This window comes from Triturus cristatus, chromosome 4_1, assembly GCF_964204655.1.
Source record: "Triturus cristatus chromosome 4_1, aTriCri1.1, whole genome shotgun sequence".
Taxonomy (NCBI): Eukaryota; Metazoa; Chordata; class Amphibia; order Caudata; family Salamandridae; genus Triturus; species Triturus cristatus.
Genome location: NC_140585.1, coordinates 747823584 through 747834625, shown reverse-complemented (window position 1 = coordinate 747834625; position 11042 = coordinate 747823584). Strand labels below are relative to the sequence as shown.

At 44.0% G+C, this 11042-nt stretch overlaps 1 protein-coding gene across 1 annotated transcript in view; it reads right to left on the bottom strand.

Annotated features, from left to right (window-relative positions):
• Positions 1-872: 872 nt before the first annotated feature.
• Positions 873-11042, bottom strand: part of NOPCHAP1 (NOP protein chaperone 1) — a 48634-nt gene continuing 38464 nt past the window's right edge. The window contains exon 4 of the mRNA XM_085653262.1: positions 873-2507. Within this exon, the coding sequence (XP_085509388.1) occupies positions 2319-2507 (189 nt within the window). The 3' untranslated portion in view covers positions 873-2318. The remainder of the gene's footprint in view (positions 2508-11042) is intronic.

Sequence of the window (11042 nt, the reverse complement as noted above, 5' to 3'; positions counted from 1 at the left end):
CCGAACTGCCAAGCCATGTCTTCCCTGGACCGGAATCAAGCATCCTAGGACCGGTTTCGGGGCTTCACCCCTCTTCAGACAGGATAGCTTAGCTCCAGTGGCGTAGTGAGCACGGGACCCACGTCTGGGCATACCCTTCCCACATAGGGCGAACAGCAAAACACACAAGATGATGGACGGAATGCTGCACATTGGCAAAGCATTCACCCCAGTCACAGATCTGGGTTTAATCCATCGTTATTTTGCTCACCATGCCACCCCAGTTCAGACATGGCCAAATGCAAATCAGTCTTGACCCTGTGCCTCATGCCCAGACGTGGGTCCCGTGCTCTCCATGCCACTGGAATCAAGCTATCCTGGCTGAAGAGGGGTGAAACCCCGAAACCGGTCCTAGGATGGTTGTTTCCCGTCCAGGGAGGACCTGGCTTGGCAGTTCGGGCTGGACAGTACCCATGAGGCACAGGGTCAAGACTGATTTGCTTATGGCTGGGTTCAAACTGGAACGGCATGGTGAGCAAAAAAAACAATGGATTTAGGCCCTGATCTCTGTACTGGGGTGAATGTATGACATTGTTCTGCATTCTGTCCATCCGCTGTTGTTTTTGCAATTATGCATTGATGAAATGTCTCCAGCAGAAAGAAATAATAAAAAGGAATTCCCAAAACTTTTACTAGGAGTATGCCTGGGACGCAATACCCAACACAAGGTGGGGTGGGGTGGTAGGGTAATCATACTACAGGAGTATACGCAATTGAGACCCGGGTAGTCAATATGTGTAACAGAAACAATGTCTCAATAGGTAGTACTTATTAGGCTAATAAGTAAACATGCACATATAGTTGCAAACAGAAAGGAACAGGGAGACTCAAGGTAAGGTAATGTGCCAAGGGCAATATATATTCTCAAAAAACATAATGGGAAAAATAGAGGAAGCACAAGAGTGTTCGTGAAACACAAGGTGGACGGCACTGGTGAGATAAGTGAAAATATATACAAGGTACTTTTGGTTCACAAATAAATAATTTACACAAGTTACAGAATGTTTTTTTTACAATTTGTGAACCAGCGTTAGAGCGCCAAAGGTTTCACTGGGGAGTCAACTGCATTTTGACCAGCAGTTGGTTGGGGTCATCTTCAGGACCAGGTTACCGGACTGCCCGTGCGGACGTGGGGTCAGGATGAAGATGTAAACGGAGCAGGTGCCAGGCGTTAAACGCAAAAACGGGCCAGCAGTGTATCCAGGGCTGTGGAACCTCATAGGGCGCTAACACACGAGGAATAGTGTGTGACGTGCTCTGTAAGGAAAAACCAGCGCGTCAAGCGAGGCTGGTAACTGCTGTCAAGTAGTGAGTCAATTTAACAATTCAATACGTGCAAGCTGTTCAGCTTTTTCTGCTGAATCAGCAGCCTGGGTTGGACTCCTATGCAAGTACCACAGACCTAGATAGCTTAAGAAATACATGCCCTTTTAAATCCCACTGCAGCTAGTGTTTTCCTATGCCCAAATACTAGAATCGCCCGCTCCAACTAAACACCAGATCAAGAATAGTCAATGTGAACAATTCACACACAAAAAAAAAAAATGAAAAAAAAAATATATAAATATAAAAATAAAAGCTTTGTTGAGCAAATTGAACCACATTTTTGAAAATATGCTTTGAAGCACGTGAGCTTACCAAACTATTGATATACATATAGTAATTCCTCAAATCAGATTACCTATCATAGACTAAAGTTCTGTAGCAATTACATGCAAAAAGGTACCTAGTTTTGGTAAACGGATATACCTTTCTCTGGTATGTGTACTTTACCACCACACATGATTAATAAACGGACAAGTTATTTGGTCAAGTCTCAATGAGGAGGAAATCAAATTCACAGCTTGGTTTAAAAGCCTGCCCTCATTTTCACAGTACAGCATGACCCCGCTTGTGATACTCTGGGCACCAGAGCAAAGTGTGTAGAAGACAATCCACGATGATAAAAGGAGTTCATTGAGGCAGTGAAACTGGGGCTCGGGCAGCAAATGAGGCGCTTGTGCATCACAACAAACAGGGCATGCAGAGTTTTATGCTTAAAGTAATGTTGACTGTGAGACCGAAGGTGGTTGACCGAAGATTTACAATGGATATTTCACCATTACCCCGATTGCTTGTAAGAAGGTGCGTTCTGTGGTATTGCTCATACTGATCACAGTAAAACAAACAAAAAAAAATGCATAGAATTTATTTTGCTGTGACTTCCCAAATCAGAGATATCAGCTTTAAGGGGGGGGTGGGGGGGGACGGGGACTATATAATACAAAGTCCGACTGCATTCATTTGTTTTTACTGTCCAGGATTTCGATTTTTCCTTTCTTTTCACTTGATTTGGGAAGTTTGATATTGTCCACGGTCACTTCCCCAATTGTCCAATCATCTTCAGATTCAGACCCAGTCTCCTCAGAACTAGATTCTTCCTCTGCGTCGCTGTCCTCTGAGCCACTCAATTCCACTACAGCAACATTCTAAAAAGGGAAAGAGTGAAGTAGTTATTCATTCTAATGGTGTCAAAGATTCAAGGATTGCTATATTAACAAGCATTGGTAATGCATCTGTTTCACACATGTAATGAAAAAAAGAGCTATTTCCATCTATCGGGATCTGGGAAAAGGAAAGAGCTCCCTGACAGATAACACGGGAGTGCAGAGGATGTGGCGCAGTAGCCAGAGCTGCTGACTCGCGAGCTGGGTATTCCAGTTTGAGTCTCGGAGGTGCCCCGCGACATCCAGTGATTCTATGCAACTCATTTAATCTCTCCGGGTGATAAATTGTTATAGAAATCTGCTGCAAGAGTAAAAGGCAAAACTGTATGAAAATATAGTTCCTCCAAAGTGGATGTTAACAGTATTTCGGCAGCTGGAAACTGATAAGAGAAGCAGATGAGAAACAAGCATTTGTAAATGCAGAAAAATATGCCGCAGCCAACAGAAATGGAGGAAAGGTAAGTGGCACGCACATGAACCAATGAGAAGCCAGGAAACAGAGGAGGCAGGATGCATGCCCCTTTTAAAGTTTATATTAAAAATAATTGATTTCTCAGGCACAGCACAAGCACTGTGCAGGAAAAAACTAAAAACGACAACTACATTCATTTGTTTATGTGCCGTTTAATAAAGAGTCTGACAGAAAAAATATAGATCATGCCAACTACGCTTTAATCAATGTAGTGCATAAGGCAGACCACATCTTGATCCATGAAAGCAAACAGATAAAAGCATTGGATAGTTAAGAGATCATAAAGAATAGGCAGAATTGTGCAGAGACCAACTGATAAATGGGCAGCAAACAGCACAGTGTAAGATCACTCAAAGGAAAATCCATCCACAAAGCAGGCAATGATCATCTGGGACTGGATGACAGCTCAAACAATGGATTAAGTGAATGCAATGACATCTGCTTTCTTCTTTTTCGGATCTAACTTAGCTCGGCAAACAAAAAGAACTGCAAAAGTTTTTTTTTCCTTCTTCAATGTAGGTGGAGAAAAGAGACTTGATGGGAGAGGAGGTGAAGGGTGACAACATGAGGGAGACATGGATGCTTCGGTGGGCGTGGGAGGGCAGTGGGGCCTGAAGCAACACAAGGTACAAAAGCAACAGAGGGCGCTGGGTGGTTGGGGGGAAAGCAACACAGAGAGCACCTTTGGCGGCAGGGGTGGGTGGGGGGGTGCACACAGGTGAAAGAGCAGCAAAGAGGATGAGGAGGAAAGCGAATGGGTGAGAAACCATTTGAAGCTGGGGGGAGGGGTGGGGGGAGCACAGGTGAGAAAGCAATGCTAACAGGAGAGTTCAGAAGGGTGAGAGCATCAGAGGTGGCGTGAATACACTTGGGCAGCAGAGCTGAGATGGGAAGAGAACCACACTAGGGAGCCAGCTGGAAACCGCATGCACTCTCAGAAAGCTTCAATAAAAAGAAAAAAGTAGCAATTGGAAAGTGGGGCAGTCTAAGGACACTAATGCATTCACGCTCCTTGGAAGGGACAAACAAAAAGAAGAAGGAAAGCGCACACATGCTAATGGAGAAGACGCAAGCAATTGAGAGTGATAATCAAGCCAACCAATGGGTGGGCTCTGAGCCTGCCCTAAGCTAATAATATGTCTCTTAACAGACCGTGCATGCACGGTCTAGTAGGCGAGGTCTAAAAAGTACTGCTTTAACAAAAAGGCCATCTGTTCACAGAATGCACAAATACAGTAGTGATAATCTACATTAAACAATTTGCTGATAACCAGTAGCAATCACAAATATGCCCCAATGGGGCTTTGACTTAATAGATACATCCCACCACATCTCGCATCCTTACACGGCTGACATTCCTTGCATTCAAGGAGCTTCTTTTTTTCTTTTCCTTAAGCACTCCATGGAAGGGTGTGTGTTTTCTTGCACTCTCTTCTCTCTCTCAAGTGAGCTACTTGCCCCTTCTCTTTGCCCCCACTTCTCTTGTTCTTTGTCGCTTCCCCCACTAGCTCGTCCAGTGCTTCCCCTCCCATCCTGCTAGTTTTGTTTTTTGCAGTCATCGCCGCCCCATAGTTGCTGCCCTGCCCCTTCTCGCTTTATGCTCCCTTTCTTCTACTTCATTTTTTAATAACATTTCTGCACTGTTAGTTGGCATCCATTATAAAAATGTGGTTTTACTCATTTTAAGATAGCTGCCAACATGTGTGCAGCACCAAGAAATGGGATTGTATTAGATGACCCATCCCATTCAAAGATATCTACAGGTGATGTACGGGCATCCACCGTTACCATCTCTAAATGGATTGGTTCAAAAATACAAATCTATTCAAAAACACCTGCTCTGGATGCAGGCACATCCAAGGTGGCTTTCTTACAAATAAGAAAAAGTGCAAGAAAACACAATGGGGAGACCCATCTTATTTGCCAATGCTCTTCTTAATCTTGCCCCCTGCCCTCTTTCATGGCCGAGTTGACGGCTGGAGGACAAAAGACGACGCATAGACATTTTGGCTGTTCTTAAGACGGGAACTCTAGACTCGCAGTGCTCAAGAGCAGCCTGCAGTCGCGGCTATAAAAGAGAATCGCTTTGCAGGTTTAAAGTTAGCACTGGGCATATTCTCACTGGAGGATCCTACTCTCTTCAACAATAAAGCAGAGAGACCAGGAAAACTGACAGGCGACTGCCATCCCCACTCAGAGTACAACACACCTCTTCTGCCCTGGTCATTCCTCCCAGCCCAGCAGCCAGATGTCAGAAGACCCATCTTCTTTTTTACTAATAACAGACCCTCCAGGTTTTTGCGTATTGCAAAATAAACTTGACACCAGCTGTGAAGCCTGAACACCGTGATTTTACTGACAACAGCCTGAATAAAAAACAGAAGCCTTGCAGTCTGTTGAAACAATTCCAAAAGTCAAGGAAATGTGCTATAAAACTGTCAACACTTTATTGGTTTTGTCCAAACATATCATTCTTTAAAACAAAAAACGTACAAAAAATAATGAAATTTGACTTGTTCGGTAAATACAGTTTGACTACTCCAATGGTTTGTCTTTTTGTCAATTATTGTATCTTCCTGTATGTAAACATTTTAATAGTTATGATTTATCCAATTATACAACAAAAATAACATGTTGCACAAAAAGTAATTCTTTCTATAAACTCCATTTTATTGACAATTTTTTCAGTACAGCGCTTTATAACACATTTCAAGTAATTTGTCTTACAATGAAAATTGTTTAGCATATTATATTTTACTGTTTAACATACACCCATATTTGTTACAACTTTTATACTTGCTGTGTAATTTCTAAACTGTCTGCACCAAATTTACAAAGAATTCCCGCAACACTGTGCAGCAATAAAAATTGCTGTTGTGCACTGCATGAAAGTGATAAAGTGCACAACAGCGCCATAAGATATAGCACTATTTTTGTCTCTTCACTGTGCTGGTGCACTCTAGGCTGCCTTGCGCTAATTCACACACCCTTGCACCATAGTGCAATGTAAGAGTGTGTGGGATGTCAAGCATAGGTTTTGTATTGGAACGGAACCCTTACAGTATATAATACTGTGTTTTGATACATTTTAACACTTTTATGTTGGCTTGAAAGTGTGCTTTACTGTACAGAACACATGCAAATTTAGAAACGTTTAACCAAAAGAAAACTATTCTCTAACATTACACCTGCTTTGAGGAGGTGTAGATTTTTTCGCAAATCTCTTGTCAATGTTACTAGATGGGGATTTTCGTCACAAACCCCTGGGTGGCTGCAAAGGAATTCCCATGTACCACCTATTGTATGCCCAATTGACACAAAGTCACGTTAAGTAGTGCAAAGCACTACTTTGAAGCTACTTTCCAGTGCAAAACAAGATTTGTGCTAGAGAGTAAACCCCAGAATCAACACTTTGTGCTGGGCTTACATCACAAAAAAGATGCGAACCGTTGAAAAAGTGTTGATAAATTTGGACCTCTGCCTTGTGGCATGATATTAATTGGTAAATAACCACGTTTTTAAAGCCTTCCTAAATACAAGTACATTTGACTAGGATTCCAAATTTAGAGGAAGGTTATTCCATGTACAGTCTATGAAACTTATACCAATCCAGGTGGTTAGTTTGAATTTGGAGATCTTAACATTTATGGCAAAAGTGAACTGTGGAGATCTGGAGGGAGTGTACCAGTTGAATCCACTCCTAAAATATTTAGGACCAGCAACATACAGGGCCTTATACACAATAACGAGCCTTAAAGAAAACTAGTTTCCTGGTGGGTAGCCAGTATAGTCTGTGCAGGGCCTGGGACGCTAACAAACTGAGGGATCCCGACCGGTCCGGACTGGAAACCAAAGGCAGCCCTTGAAAATGGTCAGACCAGCCCCCATACTGCGTGCAGCAAGTAAGCACAATGAGCAAGCTCTACAACTACAGGGTGGGGTTTGGGGAGTATTTCTCCCAAGAAACATTGGGAAGAAATTGTGAAAATGGTGTACCAGGCCACAAGGGAAAAGGTCAGTTCTGCTCAAGGGAACAGAAGACAGGCCTGAGGTCTGCTCAGAGCCCTTCGCAAAGACGAGAGGCCCGTTTCCATGGTGTAGTGGCCTTTCATACAAGAGGGAGGGAGGCTGCACAAATGAACATGAACCAACAGAGACTGCCGGCGTTTTCTTGCTGCACAGACAGCTAGCTGGTAGTATTCACCTGAGGCTCTCAAAGCGCTCTCCTAGCCCTTAGTGAGACTGGTAGGCCATCAGTGAGAGCCCCTGATGATGCTGCGCTGTGGGAGGCTGGAGCAGCCTGAACCTGCTGCACAGTGACAGCGACGGACTGCATGTGCTTTAAATCAAGGGATTTTCATTTATTTTTTAAGCGCTGCTCGCATGCACTCTTCACTGTACTGGCAGGCAAACCTGCCCAGAGCACCTCCCCAAGCCCCGAGTCACCCCAACCAGGAATGCCTACATGCAGGAGTCACATACCTACCTTAGGCACAATGGTGCACGAGTGCAGGAGTCGGGTTATTTTTCCTGCCATCCGCTTTTTGTCGTCTTAACAAGAGGAACCAGGAGCTTGTTTAAGCAGGTCCTGCATACATACTCCTAAGAAGTATTGGAAAACACAAGGAGGTATGCAGTTCCTAAAATGGCTGGGGAAAGGGAGGTCTTTCTAAAAAGTGCCCTCACACACCCAGAGGGATGTCATGCTTCATCAGTGGGCCTGCTCCTCGTAGGTCCGGTGCTGCAATGCCAGACGGTCACCCGCAAATGGGCTCTTTGGCAGAGATCTTTTGTTGATGAAGCCGTAGGGTGAGTGCGAATGTGGGGGCTAGGTAGTGCGGCGAGTGTGAAGATTAAAATAGGTCTAAGGCAACCCTAACTAATTATTTTATTCCCAGGGGGCACTAGCCTAACTAAACATTGTGAGCCCCAGCTGGATGTGATGATCCTACAGGGCTAGTGTGGTGCATGGGGTCGACATGTTTCATGCCATAGTAGCCCCTAACGGGTCTGGTGGCACTTCATCAGGACCAAAAAGGAATTGATAGTACTCTAGCACTACCGCAATACTGGTTCAAGGATTCATATAGTTGGCCAGTCACCAGATGCAGTTGATTAAACCGGGTCCAATAGATACCGAGAAAGAAGACCTGAAAAGGGAAGGGGAGGAGATTAAAAACAGGTAACCAAGGTCTAGTTTAGAAGATACGAATACAAGAATGCTTTTTGCTTGTAGTGACATGCCGAGTAATGTGGAGATAGGTATTTTTACAGCTAATAAGATAGTGGCTATCCGGTGGACCAGGTGCTCGTGTTTCAAGCCTATTCATTAGCTCGCAGATAGTGCTTTTGGTAGTACCACGATTAACAACCTTGATAAATTAACTCCGTAGTACTCACAGTGGTCTATTTCTGCTATGACCGCACAAGTGATGTGGGTAAACAGTTAACTTCATACAGTGTTCTATATTATCATTAAGTACCTGCGGCTTGAGCGTCATCATAAATCTGCATGGCGCACACGAGTAACCGTGAAGGCACACGAACACAAGCATTTATGCAACACATACACAGTGGTGTTGTATATATCCAGGAATGCAGCGAGTGGTATTCCAAGAGCACATGAGCACCAAAGTTGAGGAAATCACGTGTTCGATTTTGGAGAACATAAATAAAGCGGTCCCACTATCAGTGTGATACTCCATACGTGGTGGAACCCGTGAACAAAAGTGACCGAAAATGCCAAGTAGCACCGTATATGTTAATCCGAATTCGCCCGTTGGTGAGTGGGGCTTTTTCTGATGGGGTTACAGAGCAATTGATTGCTCTGATCTGTAACAAGATTAAAGTGAAATGTCATTACCATTCGTATAGCGTATTCCTTACCAGGGCGTGGATATTGTGCACGCGGCTTCTCCTGCAGGGAATAAAGATACTCACAGTAAGGAGGCGTAGCAACCGACTTCTGTCCTACCCTGGCTCATGCCCCCGTAATGCGTACTTTCGGGTCTGCGATACTGGCGCATTAACGAATGTAGCGCTACCGCGTCGTCGTCTAGACCGTGAACCACGGCGGCCAGATTGGTTGAGGATTTTATTGCAACAGACAGGGCTCAGAAACGTCTGCAATGCAAATATCTAAATGGACAATATCGATGGCAAACGGGGCCCATATTAGAGACCCATATGCAAACGTCATTTTGTGGTTAACACAATATAGTTATGGAGAGAGACATATGATGACATTACGTGTCCATATAAAAAGGTTAAGGACTGAGGATGATAGTAGGGTGTATGGCATTAACCTGTTAGAACCGTGTAGATCTTTAATGGAAACCCGGTTATGTGGACCGCTCAAAAGTAAGTGGTGTCGTATGATGTCGGTCGTAGGCATTTTTCGACCATCTTTATGTGGGGGTACTAGTAATCATGAATAAAAAGAAATCGGGACCAGATAAGCGACTCGGTACCAGAAGAAGGTGTGTGGACCTGGTGTGGGTTAATGGATGGCAAGCAATTATTCTCATATGTCCCCTAAAGATGTTGTATTAGAGGAGGGGTCTGTCCGTATAGAAATGCGGTAGTTTAACAAATGTCAGTCTACATTGGCCAGCAATCAGGTAATGCAGTCTAAAAAACGTAGTTCTAACGATGGTCAAATTTGCTGGCAAGAGACTGAATTATGAATGAGAGCGGCAGAGGTGTAGTGGTATAGCCTCCCATCATGACAAAAAAGGGTTGCTAATCCCAAGTAAATCGGATCAGGTTAGCAGAGACATGACCAATTGAGGGGATATTGAGGGTAGTCATCAGGGACGATTCAACTCTGCCCATGGTATGTCATCATTTAGCCCTGTGGGTGTGAGGAAGGTTTGAAAACCCAGTTCTGTTCTTTTCTAAACAACGCCTCTTGATATTTATGGGTGTTCTTCCAGAATGATCCAGTTTAAATCATTGGTAGTAGGATTATGTTCTGCAAAATGAGCACACATTTTTGTGTTAGTTTTTCTGCATCTTATGTTGCTTCTGTGATCGGCGATTCTAGTTTTACAGGGCGGGTAGTCATGTCTCTGTATTGCAACTGGCAAGGGCAGGGGATAAGATAAATGCAATTACGTGTGTTACAGTTTGTGTGTTTATTTCGTAGCCAAATAAAGGTGTTAGCTTGATTGTCTTAGTTGCCTTTGTCAGGGGACAAGCTACACACTGTCCACAAGGTAAATGGCCCGTTACAGGGGGTAGATTTGACAAGGTATTCTGCGGTGGGGGCGTCTTTTTTAATGGGTCTGGTACTAATCAACGGGTCTTTTAGGTTTGCTGCGAGTTTAAATGCAAACCTTGGTGTACTGGGGGCATGATCACCTACATGGAGAATGTTCCAGTGTATTTTTATAACCCGCCTGATCAGGTTAGATTTTGGTGTAAAGATAGTAACACGTTATATGATCAGTGTTGACTCTTGGTTGTGTCTCTAGTAGTACCTCTCTATTGGTATTACAAGCTCTTCTGAGCAGTTCTTATTTTGGTCACTGGATATTGCCGTTTGACTAAATGATTGGTCGATTCGGATGCCTGTGATTTAAAATCCTCCAAGTTGCTACAGTTGCGTCTTATTCGCAAGAACTGCCCATAGTGGTGGGTGGAAGCTGCTGAATAGAAGTGGACTGTGACTATCTGTTGGTTTTTTGAAGGTTATTGTTTCCAGCCTGCTGCTGTTCCATCTGATCATAAGGTCCAAGAAAGGTAGTTCATGGTTAGAGGTGTTAACCGTGAACCTGAGGTAGGGATTAAGGCTGTTGACCCAGGAAATAAATGCCGGGATAAGATCTATGTCGCCTTTCCAAAACACGAGTATGTCGTCAATACACATTGCCTTGACAGAAAACTTTTTTCAGTTTGAGGAGCAGCTTTACCATCAGACCCAGGGGACGTCAACGGGTAGCACCTTCGCCCCAAGCTTGGCATGTCTTTACATGTCAGACTTTGAGGCGAAACATGTGCTCATTGACACCAACCCTTACATGGCTAATGCCTCCTTGTGGCGT